Here is a 22,781-nt window from a genome sequence, read left to right as displayed (position 1 = left end):
TTTTTTAAAGTTACTTCATTAGTAGCCCTTTCCCCTTAGATGGGAATAACCTGATTTGTCTTTAACGTAAACTAAATAGAAAATTGAGCTCTTACTGGCATGAAATGTACATTCATAGAAGCATGTAAATACATACCAAACACTTGAGACATTTTTCCAGCATATTACAATGGAGGTAAACTAACAGATGTTGTAACTCTCAGTTATGTTTCACAAGCCTCCCTTGAAAGAGAAGTAACTGCTGACTAGAATGAGCCTTTACACACTCAGAATTTAATGGCTTTTAGAATGTAAGGGGTCTCTAAAATGTTATATGTGTTATTGTATGTACTGTAGCCTTCAAAAAATAGGTTTACTAAAGTAGAGGCAATAGACCATATTGGAGAAGTTACAAAAGATCCATTTTCACTTGCTTGTAAAACAGATTCCTAGCTAGAAAGGATCAACGTGGCATGAATGAAAGGCAATAATTCCGAATGATTCTTACACCCAGTCATTTGTCACTGGCAGAATATGAATGTGTGGAGAAATTAAACACTTCATTCCTACTTAGTTCTCAAACTCAAATCCTACTCAAAGCCTTGGAATTTGGAAACGTGAAAAGTAACGTAAATTCCCTCACACTACTATAATTTGAATGTTAAAAGCATTATATAGAAGAAAGAAGAACATAGCAAATGGTAGTTTTACACAGTAGTTCAGTTAAGATCTTTCAATAGGGCACAATTGTGAAATTGCTGCACAACACAAAAAAGTTCAGAATGATGGCAGTGTAAGAATACTATAAAAATATCTTAAACCATTTTTACATTAGTTTTTAAATATTACAGTTTATAGCTGCTAATTGGAGGTTTTATGCTGTCATTTTGTACCATTTGCTATTATCTGGTACTTTTAATGTGAATTGAAAGCTGCTACTGAAATACAAAATACTGCTTATCAGTACTGATTAATACAGCATTTTCACAAAAAATTACAAGTTATTATCCAACAAAGAGAGTAACTGCAATAGTTGTGTAAAAATAAACATTATATCAAAATTACTCTTTTCAGAATTGTGAAGATATAAAAACTATATAGGCAATATTATTAGTAATTTATTGATGTGAAATTTTGATGGATTCAGTGCCAAAATGCATGTTTCTCCAAATAGCACTAAAATGAGGCAAAACCAGTAGTTTTCAAATTACCAATTATTGGTCACATTGTAATGTAAACCAGTTTCAACATTTTGGTTTGTTTTGTGTGAAAGTTCTTGCACTATTTTTGGCTGTATTTTCCAGCAGTCCACTGCATGCCATTTGTGTAAAGATTCTTTCTGTAATTCTTGTGAACTGTCTCACCCATAATAACCTTGGTGTTGGAATCTAGGTTTTTGGCGAAGTATTTTGTTACCTCAGTCTTGTATCAAGTTGCTGTATTTTTCAGTTTGTTACATTGATAATGATTGTTTGACTAATTAAATACTTTAAAGTAAAAAAAAAAGTTTGTTTATTTCAGCAACAACTGAATTTGGTTGTTAAGTTTAAAAATGTGCAGAGTATGTATGTGGTTAACAATAAGATATTCTGAAGTAGAATAGTAGAGGAATGTTTTAGCTCAAAGGCAGCAAGTATGCTTTATTTGTGAATGAATGGTATATACTGTTGAACAGACTTTATAGTGCATAGTGTGTAGCCATTTAATAGTATAAATACCGCAGAGCCCAAATTTCTAACGAAATGGAAGAATCCTCCAAATTTGCTGTTCTTTCAGGTTGGAAGTCCCAAGAAATAGAGATGAACCTATTCTGTTTTTTTTCTTAAGAAAATCATAGAATCATAGAATCATAGAATCTTAGGGGCTGGAAGGGACCTCGAGAGATCATCTAGTCCAACCCCCCTGCCAGAGCAGGGTCACCTAGAGTACATCACACAGGAACTCATCCAGGTGGGTTTTGAATGTCTCCAGTGAGGGAGACTCCACAACCTCCCTGGGCAGTCTGTTCCAGTGCTCTGTCACTCTCACAGTAAAAAAATTTTTTTGGATATTCACCTTGAACTTCCTATGCTCCAATTTACACCCATTACCCCTTGTCCTATCACTGGTCATCACTGAGAAAAGCCTAACTCCGGCCCCTGACACTCACCCCTTACATATTTGTAAACATTGATGAGGTCACCCCTCAGTCTCCTTTTCTCCAAGCTAAAGAGACCCAGCTCCCTCAGCCTTTCCTCATAAGGGAGATGTTCCACTCCCTTAATCATCTTCGTAGCTCTGCACTGGACTCTTTCAAGCAGTTCCCTGTCCTTCTTGAACCGAGGGGCCCAGAACTGGACACAATACTCCAGATGTGGCCTCACCAATGCAGAATAGAGGGGGAGGAGAACCTCTCTTGACCTACTAACCACACCCTTTCTAATGCACCCCAGGATGCCATTGGCCTTCTTGGCCACAAGGGCACATTGCTGGCTCATGGTCATCCTCCTGTCTACCAGGACCCCCAGGTCTCTTTCACCTACACTACTCTCCAGCAGTTCAGCCCCCAACCTGTACTGGGACATGGTGTTGTTCTTCCCCAAATGTAAAACTCTGCACTTCCCCTTGTTGAATTTCATCATGTTTCTCCCCGCCCAATGCTCCACCCTATCTAAGTCTCTCTGAATGGCAGCACAGCCTTCTGGTGTGTCAGCCACTCCTCCCAGCTTAGTGTCATCAGCAAACTTGCTGAGGGTACATTCTATACCCTCATCCAGGTCGTTGATGAAGATGTTGAACAACACCGGTCCCAGTACCGACCCCTGTGGGACTCCACTAGTCACACACCTCCAACCAGATTCTGCCCCATTGACTACAACTCTCTGACTCCTTCCTTTCAACCAGTTCCTAATCCACCTCACTTCCTGATCACCAAACCCATACCTGATCAACTTTTCTACAAGGATGCTGTGGGAGACGGTGTCAAATGCTTTACTGAAATCAAGATAAACCACATCTACCGCTCTACCATCATCTATCCACCTAGTAATTTCCTCATAGAAGGCTATGAGGTTAGTCAAACATGATTTACCCTTGATAAAACCATGCTGACTGCTCTTGATGACCCCCATGTCCTTGATGTGCCTGGAGATAGTCACAAGAACAAGTTGTTCCATCACCTTTCCAGGGATGGAGGTGAGGCTGACCGGTCTATAGTTACCCGGGTCCTCCTTCTTGCCCTTCTTGTAGACTGGAGTGACATTTGCTATCCTCCAGTCCTCAGGCACCTCACCTGTTGCCCATGACTTACTGAAGATGATGGAGAGTGGCCTAGCAATGACCTCCGCCAGCTCCCTCAGCACCCTTGGGTGCATTCCATCTGGACCCATTGATTTATGGATGTCCAGATTACTCAACTGATCCCTAACCCAATCCTCATCTACCATGTCAAACTCTTCCTCTATCTTGACTTCTTCTGGGGCTATATGAATCTGGGGCTCATAGGGAGACCCTGCAGGAGTGAAGACAGAGGCAAAGAAGGCATTCAGCACCTCTGCCTTCTTTATATCCTCTGTCACCAGGGCTCCCACCTCATTCCTCAATGGGCCAATATTGCCTCTACTGCTAGTTTTGCTAGCTATGTATTTGAAAAAGCCCTTTCTATTATCCTTAACCTGACTTGCAAGGTTAAGTTCCAAGGAGGCCTTAGCTTTCCTAATTGCCTCCCTACATCCTCTGACAACAGTCCTATATTCCTCCCACGTGACCAGCCCCTCCTTCCATGATCTGTAGATTTTCCTTTTCCACTTAAGTTTGCCCAGTAGTTCCTTCTTTAACCATGCAGGTCTCCTAGCACCCTTACTAGATTTCCTAACCATTGGGACACTCTGATCCTGTGCTTGCAAGAAGTGGTCCTTGAATGTTGACCAGCTATCTTGAGCTCCTTTATTTTCTAGCACCCTGTCCCATGGGATTTCCCTTAATAGATGATTGAGGAGACCAAAGTTTGCCCTGTGGAAGTCCAGGGTTCTGGTCCTGCTGGGTATTTTGTTCCTTCCACACAGGATATGTACTCATATAAAATCTGTTTTGTTGTGATTACATCAGCTCAGTTAAGATTTTATTAGCATTTAAATTCTATCACCATGCCTTACAAATTAGGTAGTTAATATTGTACAAACAAGGCAAACAAATAATTATCTTACTGTATTGCTTAATAATCTACCTGGTCTTCTGACATTTTTCAAAAAGAATTTTCAGCTTCAGTACAATACATTTTTTTTCTACTATGTTCTTGTTTGTTACACAGTTGTCAGGCTTTTCACTCTCAGTCTATCCTTCTTTCTCTCTTTCTTTACCTTTCTTCTTTTAGATTCTGTAGTATTGCTACATTAAAAGAGAAAGCAAGGAGACTTGCTATTAAGGGGAAGAAATTCAAAGTAGAGTGAAAAGTCATAGCAGTACTGTGAATAATTAGAATGCAATGATTCTTTGAAATATAAATATGTGTAATTTTGTAGGAGTGTAAAATGGTTTGGTTTTTTTGTCCCTTGTTTTTTCTTTCTGGGTTTCAGTGTTTAGGAGTAAGGTAGGACAGGTAACAGCTTCTGTTGTTCAAATTTAAAAAAATGGAAGAGAATATTTCAGATTATCCCATATTTTGTTTTATTTTTATTTTTCTATTATAACCACTTATTTATTTGTTTATTTGTTTTATCTAAATGTTGCATTTTAAAATGCTTTTAAATTCCCTCTTTCAGAGGTTTACCTTTTCTGAATTCACAGCTCAGCAAATCTGCAGGAATTCAAAACTGTTTCTCTACCACCACATTTGTTTTTATTATGTATGTCTTCAAAAAGAGGTTATTCTAAACATTACAGATTTACCTATGGATAAGAAATCATGAGTTATAATATTATCTTTTCCAATCCTTTCAGTTCTCAGTTTTCTCAGTCTAGCCTTCTCTTTGACTCAAAGATTCTTCCAAGTTTAGTCCACATTGAAACTTGTTCTGGTTCTTCTACTCCAGAACACTTTACCTATCTCTATTTTTTCCTGTATTTTCTTTATTTTAGAAATTCTCTATTCAGTCAAATCATATATTTGCTCTTCTTACAGCACTGCTTTTCTTTAGGTTCCACTGTAAAATCATTAAAATAAGAAGCTTTTAAAGGCCTTTCAATAGCCCTTGGAAAAGGTCCTATGTATATATTTTGGGGGAAAACCTCCCAAAATCTGCATGGAGTGTTTAGACCCTATGTAAAAAAAAAAAAGGAAAAAAAAAAAATAAGTCTTGAAGGCTGCTTTCTCTATTCTCTGTTCTAGAGAAGTAAAAGCATGGTCCTTTCTTTGGAAAAGAGAGGAGAAATTGATGAGAATTAAAAGGCCTGTTCTTAGCAAAATCTTAGCAGGTCTTCAAAAACAGCTCAAAGGGGAGTTTTTTTACTGATTTATGTAAATAGAAAGGCAAAGTTGTCAGAAGCCCAATACAAAATATGGAGTAAAGTTCTTAATCCCCACTCCTAGACATATTATTATTATTAAATCAGAGTAGTTAGGTTGGAAGGGATCTTAAATATCATATAGTTCCAACCTCCCTGCATGGGCAGGGACACCTCCCAGTAGACCAGGTTGATCAAAGTCCTGTCCAGCCTGGCCTTGAACACTTCAGGGATGGGGCATTCACAACTTTTCTGGGCAACTTGTTTCAGTGCCTCATGCCCCTCATGGTGAAGAATTTCTTCCTAATATATAATCTAAATCTACAGTCTTTAAGTTTGAAGACATTACTGCTCATCCTGTAGCACTGGTATTAATAAGTTTGCAGAAAATGTTTTGACATTTTGGCATTTTTTTCATTAACACTAATAGCATTAGGTGTAACAAAAGTGTTAGTTTAAAATTCTGTTTTAAACCTTGCCGCCGTTCACAGCCACACCCCCTGCCACGTCAGCCTTCCTCTCCCTCGCAGGCTTCCCGCTCAGACTCGGGTCTCTTGCCCCGGCTTCACCGTCTCTGGGAAGCCCGGCTCCCTCTCAAATCCTCAGTAAATTTAAAGGAACAGCTCTTACCGCTGCCGGTGCTACTGCCGCTCTCTCTTCTGCGCTGCCGCGTGCTCAAAATGTATTTGACCACTGCAAAATTCTATGTTGACTTGGATACCAAGCTAAATTTCTTAGTACTTACCATTAAACTTCACTTACACGCTTGGATTCTCACCTCCACACACTGAAGTCAACAAGAAAAAGTACTTCAGCCACTCTCTCTCTTCTGCGCTGCCGCGTGCTCAAAATGTATTTGACCACTGCAAAATTCTATGTTGACTTGGATACCAAGCTAAATTTCTTAGTACTTACCATTAAACTTCACTTACACGCTTGGATTCTCACCTCCACACACTGAAGTCAACAAGAAAAAGTACTTCAGCCACTAATAAAATTATCTGCCCTGCATTACAGTGTCGGTGTAGACATGTGCCATAAGATCTTCTAGTATTAATATCTGAATTTTCCTTTATTTTTGCAGTATTGAAATGAAATTTAAATGAGAACCTTGAAACACAGAGCAGAGCTGACAGGGATAGCCTAGCAATTGAATGTTCAGTAGAACCTTCTCTTGGAAGAGATCATTGTGGAAATGTTGACCAGTGTCTATCTTCTTTGATAACTTCTCTTCCTATTTGCATCATTTTTCTCTTGATTCCCACGTGTAAGAAATTGAGAAAGTAAGGCAAGAGACTGGCATGAATGAATCAAGACCTGCTGCTCAAACTACAAGGCAAGAAGGAACCGCAAGGTGGAAGCAGGGACAGGTGTGCTGGGAAGAGTACAGGGAGACTGCCAGTTGTGTCGGGATGGGATCTGGAAGGACAAGGCATGCTGCAGCTGGTACAGCAAGGGATGTAAAGAATAATAAGAAGGGCTTCTGCAGGTACATCAGCCAGAAAAGGAAGATCAAAGAAGATGTACCCCCTGATGAATACGACTGGCAAACTGGTGACAACAGATGAAGAGAAAGGTGAGGTTCTCAACAGATTCTTTGTTTCAGTCTTTACTGGCAACCTCTCTTCCCACACCTCTTGAGTGGATGGACTGCAAGGAAGGGACTAGGGGAACACAATACCTCTCATGGCAAGAGAAGATCAGGTTTGAGGCTCTGGGGAGACCTCACTGCAGCCCTTCAGTCCCTAAAAGGGGCTTATAAGAAGGGTGGGGACAGGCTTTTTAATAGGGCCTGCAGTGACAGGACAAGGTAGGGTTTCAAACTAAAAGAGGGCAGATTCAGACTAGGCAGAAGGAAGACATTTTTTATGCTCTGAGCAACCTGATCCAGTTGAAGATGTCCCTTCTGACTGCAGGGGGGTTGGAGGAGATGGCTTGTAAAGGTTCCTTCCAACCCAAAGCATTCCACAATTTCCGTTCAAGGTAAATAAGCTTTGGACTGCCAAAGAAGGTGCTTTCATTTCTGCAGAAACCAAATTTCATGAGCAGTTGCCTGAGAAATTAAATGTTAACTGATGTGAAGGTGGGAGCAAATCAAGCTCATATAAAATGGCTACTTTTATACTTAAGAAACCAAGCACATTTCCCTTTCCTGAAATCAACTCTGTTTCCAGTTATCCCTTTTTTGTTTATCCTTTTTTATTACTTCGTAGTCTTGGAAATCACTTTATTTATATATAGTTTTCCTCCAGGGTCATGTCCAGTGTTTCATTTTAAATATTTTATAAAGGAAGCATCAGTAAGTGTCTCTTACATCTATCAAATGGTTCTTTTCACTGATAGCATCAGTTGAAATGGGAAAGTGGATTGTAATTCCTCTCTTCCCCATAGGCAACAAGACAGAAAATAAAGGGAGCACATTAGGAAGGAAAAGCAGCAATCACTAAATTCCAGATTGCCATTATTACAGTTATAGAGGCAAATTGAAGAGGAGGAAGAGGACTACTTTCTGCATTGCAGCATTTCACTATAAGGTAATGTGCTTTTGTTGCAATACCTAAAGATTAAAACTGAAGAGCTCATTAAATGCTCATTTTGTCCAAACTTCCTTGTTTTGTAATGTGAGGGGAGAAAAAAAATAAATTAATTCCTTAAAGTTTTTTCTAGTTCATATGTCTGGCTGTGGTGTGTGTGTAAGTGATGGCACCAGTAAATTGCATCATTTTTTTTCTTCTGAGAACAGTTATGGTTGTTGTGGTATTACTGTAGCTGTGATGAATTACTATGAACATTTGTTTATCAAATTCTGAAAATATACCTTAGGGGGAGTGTAAAGAATGTGAGACGTGAGCGCCAGTCAGATAAGCATATTAGGAAGGATGAGAACACCCTTTTTGCGTCAACTGAGACACAGTTGTGCATAAGAAAGGGCAGATAGTAATGAATTGGAGGAAGTATCCTTTGTATTTCTGGACTTCGTCTGTAGCCATGCTCTTACTACCAGAAATCAGTTTTTCAGCTTTGAGGAAGAGTAGATTGTGTTCCAAGTGATTATTTGCTTCAGATAATCCATGCTTTGGGTTTGTAAGCACAATGTAACTGAATATTAAAAGAAAACAAGCAAAGTCAGGAAAAAAGAAAAGGTTTTGTTCTATTGCATGTGTAGAGAAAGGTCTGCCCAATTCTGCCAAATTAAAAAGTAAACAATGAGATAGAGAAATTATTTTACAAGTGATTTGTTAATTGATACCACTATCTTAACAAAATTAGAAATGTAGTTTTTTAACATGTAAGAACACCATAGAACCCTGGAAATACTGAGAGTTAGTTGTAGCAAAATGGTTACAATTTCTTGTAATAATACAGAACTACTGATGTGAACCTGTTTGACACAAACATGGTGCCTTGTCTCTTAGAGTGTAATGTCACACACTTTCATGGGGCAAGGAGACAAAAACAATGGAAAGCAAGGGAAGCTGGTGCAGAAGTGAGTAGAGGAAGATTAAAAAAACACCAAAACCTACACTCCCTTTTAGATTACATTATGTTCAATGCTTTCAAGTACAACTTACTTGGAAGTCAAACTAGTCCTGTCTACATTGTTTAGTAGTGCAATTGTTTTAATTCTTTCAACAATTGGGAGAGGGAAGGAATAGTTTTTATTTAAAAGAAGGTATGTTTCTGACTGCTGAGGAGACTTATCTTCAGATCCTGAGGGTAAGTGAGGAGACTTACCTTCATATCCTGAGGGTAAGTGCAGGTGGCAGAGTGAAAGCATATTTTAGCACAGCTACTGAGTTATGAAAGTTTAGTCAGTCATTAAAAAGACTGTTTTTTGGGTTGCTGTGTGAAGCTGAGCACCTTATGTTGTACATGAGACTTAATGTAGTATATTGTTTTGTATATATTGTTTGTTTTCTACATAAGCATCACATGTATTGAACCCCATCCACAACCAGAGAGAGGTTCCTATGTCCTAGAGCAACAGAAACAAAGATGTTTGCATTATAATTCAGATTTATAATGAATTGTTAAAGAACTGGTGTGAAACAACAAAAGACAGTAAGATAACAGGCAATTAAATTCTGCTTTCAGTAACTAAGTTTCTGGAGCAGTCTCCAGCTAGAAGAGCATAGTGGTTACCTCTAGTGGTTACAAAGTAGGTTGAGTAGATTCATGCAGTTGTTCTGAATTTCTGTCCAAGAACAATGCAGTTTTCTTCCCCCAAGATGAGGAGCAGGAGCTTGCTAGTGTTAATAAAAGCCCTACAGGGAGCAGAGAGACTGTTCTCAACACAGACTGACCTGAGGCTGCCCTTGGCACTGCTCTTGTCTTCATACCTAGCCTCATTCTATGTTGTGTCATCTCTTACAGGCATGCTACATCTCCAGAAGTGCACAAGACTCTCCAATGAGATAATTACATTCAATTGGCAGTAAAATGAAAATGTCAATAGGAAATGTAGCAATTCCCAAGCAATGTGCTGATTAACCATTAGGGGAAGCATCTGTGGAACTCATGTGGCTATCCAGTTCCTTTGACATCAAGCTGCCTCTTGTCTTGCTGCCCTCTTTGAGCTCTGAGGAGGCAAAGAAAGGGGGGGATGATTTAATGTTCGAGATACGAACTCCTGCACCAACCCCTGACTCATGGTTACTGTATGGCAGGAGCACATTTGTTTCAGTCTGATGTTTCACTCTGGAGAGATCACAACATAGCACACTGGTAGGAAACACAAAAGGGATTGATGTAGTGTGTGTGTGACCTGGGGTGAGCTCAGAAAATGGCTGGCTAGGCCAAGGCTGTCAGTTATTAAGAATTCTATAAAACTGGGATCATCCTAATAGAGGTTGAAACCAGTCTGCTGATATCTTGCAGTTCCTCCTGCTGTGTAAGCTTGCTGAGCTTGTGTCTCAGAGATTAATTGGTTTAGGACAGATACACCTGCACTGTAACCCCTTAGCTCTGTGATATACAGGCAGTCCAGACGAAGGTGTTTTCTAATTGATTGGGGGTTTTTTTCTAATTCTTCTGCCTCTGAAATGTTGTTTCAGTACTTAGCGGAAACTAGGTTTGGGCTTGCATTAATTTTGTGTTATTAAACGTTTGTGATTTTATTCATGTGTCTCAAGATTTATTTTATTTTTGCTGTTACTTGGATTTCTGAGGGTGGAACTTTTTTTTTTTTTCTTTTCTTTTTCCTGAAGTTTTGTTTTCCTATAGAGCTGGAGGTCAGAAAACAATTTCCTTCTCTCTGTTTATATTCCTTACCATTCAATGAGTGTTATGCTGCATAGATTGAGCCTTATTATTGGATGAGGCTTTTTTACTTAAAATTCTGGTGCAAAAGAATGGCATAGTGGTAGCACAGTCCTTACTAAGTCTTGGGAACCTGTCAAGTTTTCAGCTGGTGATTACTACATGTGGAACCAGAACATAAATCCTGTTCTGGTTCTTACAAAAAAATAAAAAACTGTTCCCCAAGTCCTGTACCCATTGTTAGAATGCGGACAATAACAGTGTCTGGATGAAAAGCAAGCTTAGTGTTGTCCGATAGTCCATCTTAATTAATGACTGGATTGAGCTGCCCCTAAAAAGCAGCAAGAAATCCTGTACCTGACGTTAGGCACTATTCAAACTGCAAGATAATTCTCTTTTATCATGTAATCTACTGCCCAACTGAAGCTTTGCAGGAGACTGAAGAGTTTTTTTTCATTATTTATCTTTGTTACATAAATTATTAATGAAATGTGTTGTAATCTCAAAGGTGTATTGTGGTCAAGCCTTCTGCAAATTTCTGTAACGGCAGGAGTTTTAGATCATGTATGGCAGCATTCCAAGGTGGTTCAGGTGTTATATCAAAAAACTATTGGACAAAAGCAGACCAGATACAACAAAATGAGGTAAGAATGTACTATACAAGCAAAGCATTTGTGGGTATGTTAATGGCTTTTAGTCAGGTTTATTTGCTTGAGCTTTCTGGTCTTTAGCATCCATATATCCTTTCATATTTAAAGATGTAAGGCACATATGTATACTGTGAGACAAGAATGTGGTCTGTAGCAAGCTTATGCTGTGCAGATTACAATTCCAATATCCATATATATTCTCTGGTTACATATGTCCACACTGAGTCTTCACACATCATAGTGTCTTGTATATTTTGAAGTTTATACCAGGACTTCAAACTGCTGGTTGCAATTACTTTAAGTCTCTAACGTGGTATTGGGGGGTTTGTCCCCTGTATATATTTATGGAAAGGAGAACGGCAGAATAAACAGAAATGCTCAGTAAATTTTCCATTTACACACCTTGGAAACTGGAAACTTATCAGTGTAGTTCAGGATGTTTTTAACATGTTCAAACATTCCTCTCTCTCTAGTTAATTAACAATCAATGTAGCCACCAAGGAAAGCTGTGCCATGGTAGAGGGACATGTCAGTACAAAGTCCAGTTGGCAATGGCCTAGTTCCTTCTGCCAGTTATCTACATGAAGTCAGCCTTCTGCTGACTCTCACTCTACCTTCATCTTAGTAATCTCCTGATACTGTGATAGGAGCCAGGAGAAGAGACTTCCTTGGAATGGAGATTTCAGTGAGGAAACTGGAATTCAAAGGTGAGTACAGAATTTTGGAGTCACCTCTTTTGATGCAGCTCTGGTGTTGTGGTACAGTTCTGTGGAAGTAAATGTGAAGCCTTAAAAGTGAAATACTTTAATTTATTTTTTTTTGTCATTGCTGTTAGTGGGCGTTTTGTTGTTTGGTTTTTATGTAACTGGCATATATGATGACCATACATGTTGAGTTCTTGTACCTCAGTAAAAAGGAAGTACCTTTTTAAAGCATTCTGTCAGGGCCCTGTGGGACACTAATTGCCCTCATAGCCCTGACCAGCCCATCCTGGACCCCCCACACCCCTGCTCATAGGCCCAGGAGCCCATTTAAACTCAACCTGGGTCCCTCAGCCCCTACTTGAGCTCTTCTGCAGGAGTCCTGGGCTGTGCTCCTGACACCCTGTGGATCCAGCCCCTGACTGGCAGACTGGCCTCCTGGCTTGGCCTTGGTTATACGTTGTCCTTATGGGCCTGCCCAGCAGCTGCTGGACCTGACCTGGGTTGGCTTCCCAGCTTGGCCTCAGACCTGCTGCATCCCATGGACTGGTCTGGATGGGGGATGAACCTGGCCATGGCCAGCCCTGCTTGCCTTACTCAGGTATGGAGGAGCTGGGGCCTGGTTACTGAGACCCCTACTCGCAGCAGAGCCACCAGCCCTTGCTGCCCTCTGACACATTCTGTGTGGTTGTCTGTATGCTGAGAAATGGAGGCATCCATAGCTGCCCTGAGGAGGTAAAAAATGACAAGGAGGAAAGCAGAAATGTGTGTTTCCCCCTGGCAATAATACTAGACACTTGTAAAACTGCACAGTGGCACAGGAGGATTTTGCATGAACCATTGTGTACGGAGATGGGAATGAGGAAAGACTGGGCTGTTCTTATGTACAGGAAGAGGAAACAATGACAGAATGGTGAGAAGAGGTTGCTTAACTATCTAAAGTATGTTGTTTAGCAAGAAGAATCATGCTCTTTTGTTTAAATAAAAGGCAAAAAGAATATGAGAAAAAAAAAAAAAAGAGAATTAAGCTGGTGCCCAGATGTGTTACTTCATTTATCTTCATAGTTTCGAACTATACAAGTGTAAATCAATTTCATTTTTTATTCTGCCAAGGTCTTTTTCCTCTCTAGTTCACAGGTGTTGGTTGCAGTCACAAGAGGATAATGTGCCACTAGTGTTATAAGCTCCATTGTCATTTCTTCCTAAAAAACTGTTAATACAAATAAATGAAACACTAAGAAGTGGTTTAAACACAACATTGTTTAAAATACAAAAGAGAAGATAAGACAGTGCCAATTATTTAATTTCCTTTGAATTACAGAAATGCAAATTATTAGTGTAGAGAAATTGCTAAAATTGGTTTATCAGGAAAACACAGCTGGCAGCAAAATTTAACTGACAAAGTTCTGTTTAATCTTTCTTGTGCACAAAAAAGCCACAGACAGCTAGTTAAAATTGTCTTACTGCAGGTTTTTCTAGTTCTTACATTAAAACCAAGAGACTTCTTGATACGATTTCCAGTCAGGTAGCTACAGTGTTTACCTGCAAGTTCTCTAGAGTGTGTGTACATTGCAGTCTTTGCTGCTCAAGCACTGAACAACCTGAACCTACGCAGGGATTAAAAAAGCAAGAGGACTGTACTGCTTTTAGGGTGGGGTCCCTCTTGACATTAGTTTGCTGGAAATTGTAATTCATATTAGATAGCTGTAGTATTAGTCACTCTAAACCTTAAAGAAAAAGGAATTAGAACTTTACCTAAAGGTCCTATAACCTATGCATTTAGCAATAACCAGGAAAATTAAGTTTATTTATTGGTGTGGTTATGAAAACTTTGGGTATTTAATAAATAAGAAGTTCACAAATCCTGATAGTTTCTTAGTGACATTTGTTGTTTATGCTGCTGAGCAGGAACAGCAAGCTGCATACAGAGAAGATTTTAATGCAATGCAGGCCGAACAGTTCCAGTCCACCACTTCTTCCAGGAATCAGCAGTTTGGTTCCATCAGCTCACAAGCTTACACAGGCTTGCCACTAAAAACTCTCTATTACTGTCTGTGTGTCCAGCACCTGAACAACCTCTGGAACCAGAACAACAGCCTTGGCCGTACTGTGTGTTGATTGGGATGTACTGCAGCTGCTATACAGGTTTTTCTCTCAGAAGCACCAAATAGCCCATCATGATATGCCACTCCCATAACAGTACCTGCTGTTATAACAATAGTATTCAAACAAAATAAATTAGCTACTGGAAACGTTCTTCAATCTTTGAAAAATTTTTATAAAGAGAGGCATGATCCAGTTCTTTAAAATTGCTTTCTGAGAAGAATCAGCTCGTTTTCTGTGTTAATGAGATAAGCAAGTCATAAAAGCTTATGTGCTTGTTACTTAGTCCCCTCCCTTGCCCACACCTGGCTTTTGAAGTGAAAGGCAAGCAGAAATTCTAAATCCCTTTAGAAATAACTCCAGTAAAACTTAGATCGTGGAATGCTTTGCTTTGGAAGGGACCTTTAAAGGCCATCTCCTCCAAGCCCCCTGCAGTCAGCAGGGACATCTTCAGCCAGATCAGGTTGCTCAGAGCCCCGTCCAACCTGACCTTGAGAGTTTCTAGGGATGGAGCTTCTACCACCTGGCTGGGAGACCCGTGCCAGTGTTTCGCCACCTTCAGCATAAAAAAAGTCTTCCTTCTGTCTATTCTGAATTTGCCCTCTTTTAGTTTGAAACCATCACCCCGTCCTGTCACTGCAGGCCCTATTAAAAAGTCTGTCCCCACCCTTCTTATAGGCCCCCTTTAAGGACTGAAAGGCTGCAGTGATGTCTCCCCAGAGCCTTCTCTTCTCCAGGCGGAACAACCCCAACTTTCAGCCTTTCCTCGTAGGAGAGTGTTCCATCCCCCTGATCATTTTTGTGGCCTCCTTTGCACCCTCTCCAACAGGTCCACATCTTCCCTGTGCTGAGGACTCCAGAGCTGGACAGCAGGCTCCAGGTGGGGTCTCATGAGAGTGGAGTAGAGGAGCAGAAGCCCCTCTACTGACCTGCTGGTCACTCTTTCTTCGATGCAGCCCAGGACATGGTTGTCTTTCTGGGCCACAAGTGCTCTCTGCCAGCTCGTGTCCAGCTTTTCATCCACAAGTGCCCCCAAGTCCTTCTCCCCAGGGCTGCTCTTAATCCCTTCACCCCCCAGTATTGGTACTGGGGATTATAAATTATTATAAAATGCATTAATAATAGCATTATAAACAGCAAACCATCAAAATGCATCCAAGATATACTGGCCCTAGGCAAATAAGTAAAAATTGACACTGAAATTGTCAGTAATTAAATTGAGAATTATTGCATTTAGAGAGAAAACATCTCTTAAAGGCTTTTGAGAGAACCTCTGTCAGAAGTTCTACTGTTGCCTTTTAATTCTACTGTCCTCTGGTATTTATCCCATCCCCACAAAAGACTTAGCATGTGGTCACGTCTTTCCTTCTGCCGACTTCCTGCAAAGAAGATATACAGCAGCCAGGCAAGATCCTATAAATCCCCTCAGCCTGTGTTGATATCTGTAAGGAGCAGCATAGGCTCCTCAGCCTGGCATTGAGTCCCATTTCCCCAGTGCCGCGTCTGCTGGCCAAAGGTGGCTCCTAAGGACTCTTACATGCTTGATTGATTGTTATATGAGAGTTACTTTGGCATTGCATATCTTACCAGCAAGGAAGAGTTTTGTCCCATATACGGTGTCATCCTGTTTCTGGTGTTCCTGCTCCCAGACAGCTTAACTCATTCTTGCCCTCCATGCTAAATTATTCCTGAGTCATTAATTATCATTGCTGAGTAGTTAACAATTTGAATTTCCCCTTCAAAATACACCAGTTCTAACCAAGACACTTCTGCAACCTCCCTTTTCCCCTCTAAGACAGCTGAAGCCCAGTATTGGTACTGGGGATTATAAATTATTATAAATTGCATTAATAATAGCATTATAAACAGCAAACCATCAAAATGCATCCAAGATATACTGGCCCTAGGCAAATAAGTAAAAATTGACACTGAAATTGTCAGTAATTAAATTGAGAATTATTGCATTTAGAGAGAAAACATCTCTTAAAGGCTTTTGAGAGAACCTCTGCCAGAAGTTCTACTGTTGCCTTTTAATTCTACTGTCCTCTGGTATTTATCCCATCCCCACAAAAGACTTAGCATGTGGTCACGTCTTTCCTTCTGCCGACTTCCTGCAAAGAAGATATACAGCAGCCAGGCAAGATCCTATAAATCCCCTCAGCCTGTGTTGATATCTGTAAGGAGCAGCATAGGCTCCTCAGCCTGGCATTGAGTCCCATTTCCCCAGTGCCGCGTCTGCTGGCCAAAGGTGGCTCCTAAGGACTCTTACATGCTTGATTGATTGTTATATGAGAGTTACTTTGGCATTGCATATCTTACCAGCAAGGAAGAGTTTTGTCCCATATACGGTGTCATCCTGTTTCTGGTGTTCCTGCTCCCAGACAGCTTAACTCATTCTTGCCCTCCATGCTAAATTATTCCTGAGTCATTAATTATCATTGCTGAGTAGTTAACAATTTGAATTTCCCCTTCAAAATACACCAGTTCTAACCAAGACACTTCTGCAACCTCCCTTTTCCCCTCTAAGACAGCTGAAGAGGTGTATCTTTCCAGAGAAAGAATAGTTATTTAAAATAAAAATTGCAAGCTCTGCACTCCTATTAGGTTTCACTCTCCAAATTGCTAATAAAGCAGGCAAATCCAGTTTACCACCCAAAACCAAATTGTTCTTCTGTGTGTCTCCCAGTCTACACCTCCCATTTCAGTTAGTGTTTATGTTAGCTATTAACAGCTCCACTGGCCAAACAAGTATTGACTCAAGTTATATCCACCTACTATTCCAGATACCTGCTGTGGTAGATTAAAAGTTGATGTGATTAAATACTGGTTTCACAACTGTGTACACAATTACTGTGTTGATTTTGTGTCATTATAAAGATTCTTGACAGAGGACTAAGCTTAACTGAAAGCTCCTCTGAAAAACACAACGGACTATATAAGATTAGACTGTGGAAACACATTAGGTTACTGCTGATCTAATGGGAAGTATTTAAATCCTGATCTAGATATATCTTCAAGAACATACACCTAGCACTTAAGTAGAGGAGAATTATCATCTCTCATTCTGCCTGTTAACAAATACGACTGCTTAGAGGCAGAGAAGCATCAGTTGAAGAACATGTCATTCAATTGTCAAACTTGTTTCTCTGAGAAAATGAAAGCACAAAAAGCAAACCGATTTGACGTACAGGAAGCTAACCAAGTCACGGGACTTCCCACAGACGGTCAAAAGTACTAGTATAAGTGCAGAGGAAGCAGATGTTGGGGAGCAAGAAATGTTGCAAGGTCTCTCATTTCAGTGCGAGAGTAAGGCAGAATTGGAGCACTGGAAAGCATGAAGTGCTAGACAAAGAGGCTTGAAACTGTGAGTAAATACACTATTGCTCGATTCCTTTTAGGCTCAGGAGGGCACGGGTTTGCGCGTTCTGATGAAATATCAAGACTGCACATAAAGAACATGGACTCCATTATTTTTCCCTTTGCGTAACAACTGAAGAATGCTGAGGTGTTGTCTAACTATTCCAGGAAAATGGGTGACAGCATTTTATAAAGCTTCACTTAAACAGTTTTTAAAAGCAAGGCTCTTACTGGTTTTTTTTTGTGAATTAGTTTCTTTGACTTTATACATATAAAATGTTGTCTTTGAGTTACTTCTCTTTACTGCAAGTGGTATTAACTTAGGCAGAGAAGGTCCAGAGTTGCTAAGGTATTTAAAACCATTCTTTTAAAGAGGAGTGATATTTCTCAGTTTCAGAGCACAAAAAATGCAGTCTTTCTAACAGAGACTGTACTGGTATCAGACACGGTGAAGCAGGGGTCATTTGCTCAAGACTGGAATGTCATCTGACAAAATATATGAGTCTTTCTCAATATACGTTCATTTGAACAAAGGACAGTACAAAGCAGTACAATAAGTACCTCTTAATGACTCCACGTATGTAATCCTTTTTCAGAATGACTGCGTGTATTTCTGGTGAGAACATATTGCTCTGACAACAGTTGAGATGCTGCATTTTTTATAATTATACCATCTCAGCTAGAAAAAGAGAAATCTCGCATTTTTAGTTACCTCATTCAGTGGACATCAGGTAATGGTTGCAGCCTGTGGATTCCAAAAGAGGTGGTACTAACTTGAATCCAAAATCATATTCATATTTAGGAACTGATACAATTCCTTTATTGGAAAATGCACACATTAACTAATCTCCCTTTGAGCAGGTCAGGATGAAAGACTGAAGTAGGACGAAGGTTAGCAACCACTGAAGGCTTCCAGAAACTAAACAATTCTTTGAGGAGAATACAGTAGGCTTTTTAAACAGGTAGTGTAGATCTCTATGCATCTCTATAGTTTTTATAGTCTTACTTATGTAAAAAGGAGCTTGCTCGTTTCTTTACTGTCTGTCTGTAAAGTTTTACCCACAGTCACCATTCATATTCTAAGTGGCCCTTAGTTTCAAATAAGAATGCTAATTTACTTTTTTCCAGATCAAGTGGCTAATAATGCTTTTGGCATGGTAAAACTACTCATTTTCCTTAGTCTAAAAATAAGTGATTAGGATGAGTTTACATTGCCCAAATTGGGTAATGTATGCATGCAAAATTTGTGAAAAGATATTGAAAGTTTGTTTGCACATAGTTAACAATGAACAAAATATTGTTTCACCTAGGAGACACCTGAGAGGCAAGGGAACTTGAATTTAGTAAACTTCCTGCTTTGTATAAGGTGCACGTAAAGCTAAGATGGAGACTTTTGTGCAGAGTGCTATTCAGGAACTGCTGTCTTTTCACATTGGCTAGAAGGAAGTGGTGTTTAAAAGGAAGAGGGGGTAAAGTACATGCCATGAGTAGATTATAACATTAGGTCTTATCGTAGGAAGAGACTACTAGTTTTCTAGTATTTTTTGAATCTTAGAAATGCAATTTTCATGTAAATTTCCAAAGCCTAATTTAATGGGAATTTTTTAAGGCTTAATGCTACCTGATGTAAGACTGAGTTGAAAACACATCACCAGAACAATGTAATGATTTTTGCATTTAACATCTGTATCAAAAACGAAAAAACCCAGACCTGGACCCTATCTTTCTGTAAATAAATGTGACAGACACTAATGATGAGGAACTTCATTAGTGCTTTGTTTCATCTCACGCTGTAGTAAATTCTTCCTCTCTCTCATGCAGTAATTCATCCTCCCTGGGACTCTTTGATTTTCTCTACCTTCCTTAGACACTTTGTTGTTCTCTTGGATGGGAAGACTGGACCCATAAACTACTTTTACAACTTCTTTGAAGCTTCTGTCCTCTGTCCTCGTTACATTGTCTCTTGTTCTGCAGACTATTCCCATCTCTGTGAAGAATTCTGTTGATTTTGTCCAAGATAGAACTGAAAAAATCCTCTCAAGGGGATACAGATTACACTATACTGCCATTCGTGTATACCAAAACAGCTGGAACAGCTGCACTGGGCCCAACAGTAGTAAAATATTAGAAAGTTTGGAATGAGGAGATACAGGAGAATCTCCTGATTTTTTTCAAACCTGTATGAAAAGTAAAGTCTCATGCTACAGTTTGATGTATCAAAACAGTAACTATTGTGTTTAAAATAATACACTTAAAACGTTATTTTGCTAATCACTGACAGTGTGCATTTATGTGTGTTTGTTTTGTTTTAGAGAAAGTGAATAGAAGACTGAGTGTAAGGCTCTGTTAAATTCCAAATTGTGAATTTCAGCAATGATACACTGTGGAAAAAAACATACTTGTGCTGTTGTTATGTGTATTCTTATTTTTGCAAGCATTTTAATCTGCTCCTGGAGAGATCCTCACTTACAGAGTAACATAACCAGGAAAATCTTCCCTCAGGCAAAAGCTTCCAGTCCAGCAGATCATCTTTGTAGGGGAAAGCCTGCTCAAAATGTAATAACACCGTTAAAAGATAACAGAACTTTTATTATCTCCCCCTACTTTGATGACCGAGAAAGCAAAGTCACTCGTGTGATTGGGATCGTTCACCATGAAGATGTAAAAGAACTATACTGCTGGTTCTGCTGCCAGCCCAATGGAAAGATATATGTATCAAAAGCAAAGATTGATGTTCATGCAGATAGATTTGGTTTCCCATATGGTGCAGCGGATATAGTGTGTTTGGAACCCGAAAACTGTGATCCAACACATGTATCAATTGATCAGTCTCCACATGGAAATATTGACCAGCTGCCAAGGTTTGAAATAAAAAACCGCAAGGCTGAGACCTTTTCTGTTGACTTCACTGTATGCATTTCTGCTATGTTTGGAAATTACAACAATGTCCTGCAGTTTATACAGAGTGTGGAAATGTACAAGATTCTTGGGGTACAAAAAGTGGTGATCTACAAGAACAACTGCAGCCACCTGATGGAGAAAGTCTTGAACTTTTATATGGAAGAAGGAACTGTAGAGATAATTCCCTGGCCAATAAACTCACACCTCAAGGTTTCTTCTAAATGGCACTTTTCTATGGATGCAAAAGACATTGGCTACTATGGACAAATCACAGCTCTAAATGACTGCATATACCGTAACATGCAGAGGAGCAAGTTTGTGGTTCTTAATGATGCTGATGAAATAATCCTTCATACTACATATTTTCTTTTCTGCAGATGTGGCAGCATAAAGTGCAAGAACAAAGAAATTTGCATCCACATTTAGATACACTCAAAATGTTGTGTGGTGGGAAAAAATCTTACTTTGCTGCTGCTGTGTGCATTTTTACTCTAACTTCAATGGTCACAATTTCTTATCTTAGGTTACAGAGACTTTCACACCTGCCAAAAATAATTCAAGAAAGTAGCAGATGTAGAGGTAAAATTACCAATAGCACGATAACACCGTTAAAAGATAACAGAACTTTTATTATCTCCCCCTACTTTGATGACCGAGAAAGCAAAGTCACTCGTGTGATTGGGATCGTTCACCATGAAGATGTAAAAGAACTATACTGCTGGTTCTGCTGCCAGCCCAATGGAAAGATATATGTATCAAAAGCAAAGATTGATGTTCATGCAGATAGATTTGGTTTCCCATATGGTGCAGCGGATATAGTGTGTTTGGAACCCGAAAACTGTGATCCAACACATGTATCAATTGATCAGTCTCCACATGGAAATATTGACCAGCTGCCAAGGTTTGAAATAAAAAACCGCAAGGCTGAGACCTTTTCTGTTGACTTCACTGTATGCATTTCTGCTATGTTTGGAAATTACAACAATGTCCTGCAGTTTATACAGAGTGTGGAAATGTACAAGATTCTTGGGGTACAAAAAGTGGTGATCTACAAGAACAACTGCAGCCACCTGATGGAGAAAGTCTTGAACTTTTATATGGAAGAAGGAACTGTAGAGATAATTCCCTGGCCAATAAACTCACACCTCAAGGTTTCTTCTAATTGGCACTTTTCTATGGATGCAAAAGACATTGGCTACTATGGACAAATCACAGCTCTAAATGACTGCATATACCGTAACATGCAGAGGAGCAAGTTTGTGGTTCTTAATGATGCTGATGAAATAATCCTTCCCCTTAAGCACCCAGACTGGAAAACAATGATGAACAGTCTTGAGGAGCAAAACCCAGGGACTGGCATTTTCCTCTTTGAGAACCATATCTTCCCAGAAACTGTATCTACTCACGAGTTCAACATTTCGTCCTGGAATACAGTGCCGGGTGTTAACATACTACAGCATGTTCACAGAGAGCCTGATAGGAAAGAGGTTTTCAATCCCAGGAAAATGATAATTGATCCACGAAAGGTGATTCAAACCTCAGTCCACTCTGTCCTTCGTGCTTATGGGAACAGTGTGAATGTTCCCATGGATGTTGCTCTCATTTATCATTGTCGGGTGCCCCTTCAAGGTAACCTTCCCAGAGAATCTCTCATCAGAGATACAACGCTGTGGAGATACAACTCATCATTAATCATGAATGTTAATAAGGTGCTGTATCAAACCATACTGTAAGCTCAAAAGTGAAACCTCAGTTATGAGGAGGGAAAGTGGGACAGCAGAGGATATAATTTAAAGATCATATTAAAATCACTTCCACATGAAGTTTACGTCTTACAGAGATTTAGGAGAACAGCCTTTTGATGTGCTGTACAAAGGTAAATGCATTTGATTTGTGGGCTGAATCAAGGTATCCAGGGAAAGACTTTGACAGCTGAAAATTTACAGCCTTCACCACTAGAAAAAATTCCACCATAAACTTGTAGGAATGCCAGCACTGTATTTTGCTGTAGAAATTATCCAACTAGCAGTTGCTGTCTCTGAAAAATAATAGTGCTGGTGCAAGCAACAGGATTTTATCATTATATAATTATCACATTTCCTTTTTTTTTTTTTAAATGATTTGCACTTTGAAAATACAAAGGCTTGCTTGTGTTTCTCCATTTTACACAAGTTAATCGACAACTACACATTGGGATTCATTCCAGAGACGACCTCGGCCGAGGTAGCGAACTACGCGGGTCTCTCCTGCGCGCGTCTGCTGCTGCTCCGCAGCCCCGCGCTGTCCCGGGGCCGCCGGGGCCAGGCCCGGCCCTGCTCTGGCCCGCTGGACAACGGGCTTCGCTCGCCCCAGCGCCCCGGCCCGACCTCACGGTCTTGCGCGAGACTTGCCCGAAAAATGCCCTGGAGCA

The 22,781-nt window shown here is 39.9% G+C and overlaps 3 protein-coding genes across 3 annotated transcripts in view; all 3 read left to right on the top strand.

The window, feature by feature from the left end:
- The first annotated feature begins 19,843 nt into the window (after nt 1-19,843).
- Nucleotides 19,844-20,797, top strand: LOC104389865. Its single transcript, XM_009998922.1, has one exon. The coding sequence runs from the start codon at nt 19,844-19,846 to the stop codon at nt 20,795-20,797; it is 954 nt and encodes a 317-aa protein (XP_009997224.1).
- A 74-nt stretch (nt 20,798-20,871) lies between these two features.
- On the top strand, nt 20,872-22,104 carry LOC104389864. The gene has a single exon (XM_009998921.1). It carries the CDS (start codon nt 20,872-20,874, stop codon nt 22,102-22,104), a length of 1,233 nt encoding a protein of 410 aa, XP_009997223.1.
- An 85-nt stretch (nt 22,105-22,189) lies between these two features.
- The window catches only part of LOC104389862, an 11,323-nt gene continuing 10,731 nt past the window's right edge, over nt 22,190-22,781 (top strand). Inside the window, exons 1-2 of the mRNA XM_009998920.1 lie at nt 22,190-22,247; nt 22,578-22,743. Coding sequence (XP_009997222.1) covers nt 22,190-22,247; nt 22,578-22,743 — 224 coding nt within the window. The remainder of the gene's footprint in view (nt 22,248-22,577; nt 22,744-22,781) is intronic.

Source organism: Chaetura pelagica, unplaced genomic scaffold, assembly GCF_000747805.2.
Source record: "Chaetura pelagica isolate M959 unplaced genomic scaffold, ChaPel_1.0 scaffold405, whole genome shotgun sequence".
NCBI lineage: Eukaryota > Metazoa > Chordata > Aves > Apodiformes > Apodidae > Chaetura > Chaetura pelagica.
Note: the sequence above shows the minus strand (reverse complement) of the source record. Positions and strands in the feature narration are given on the sequence as shown.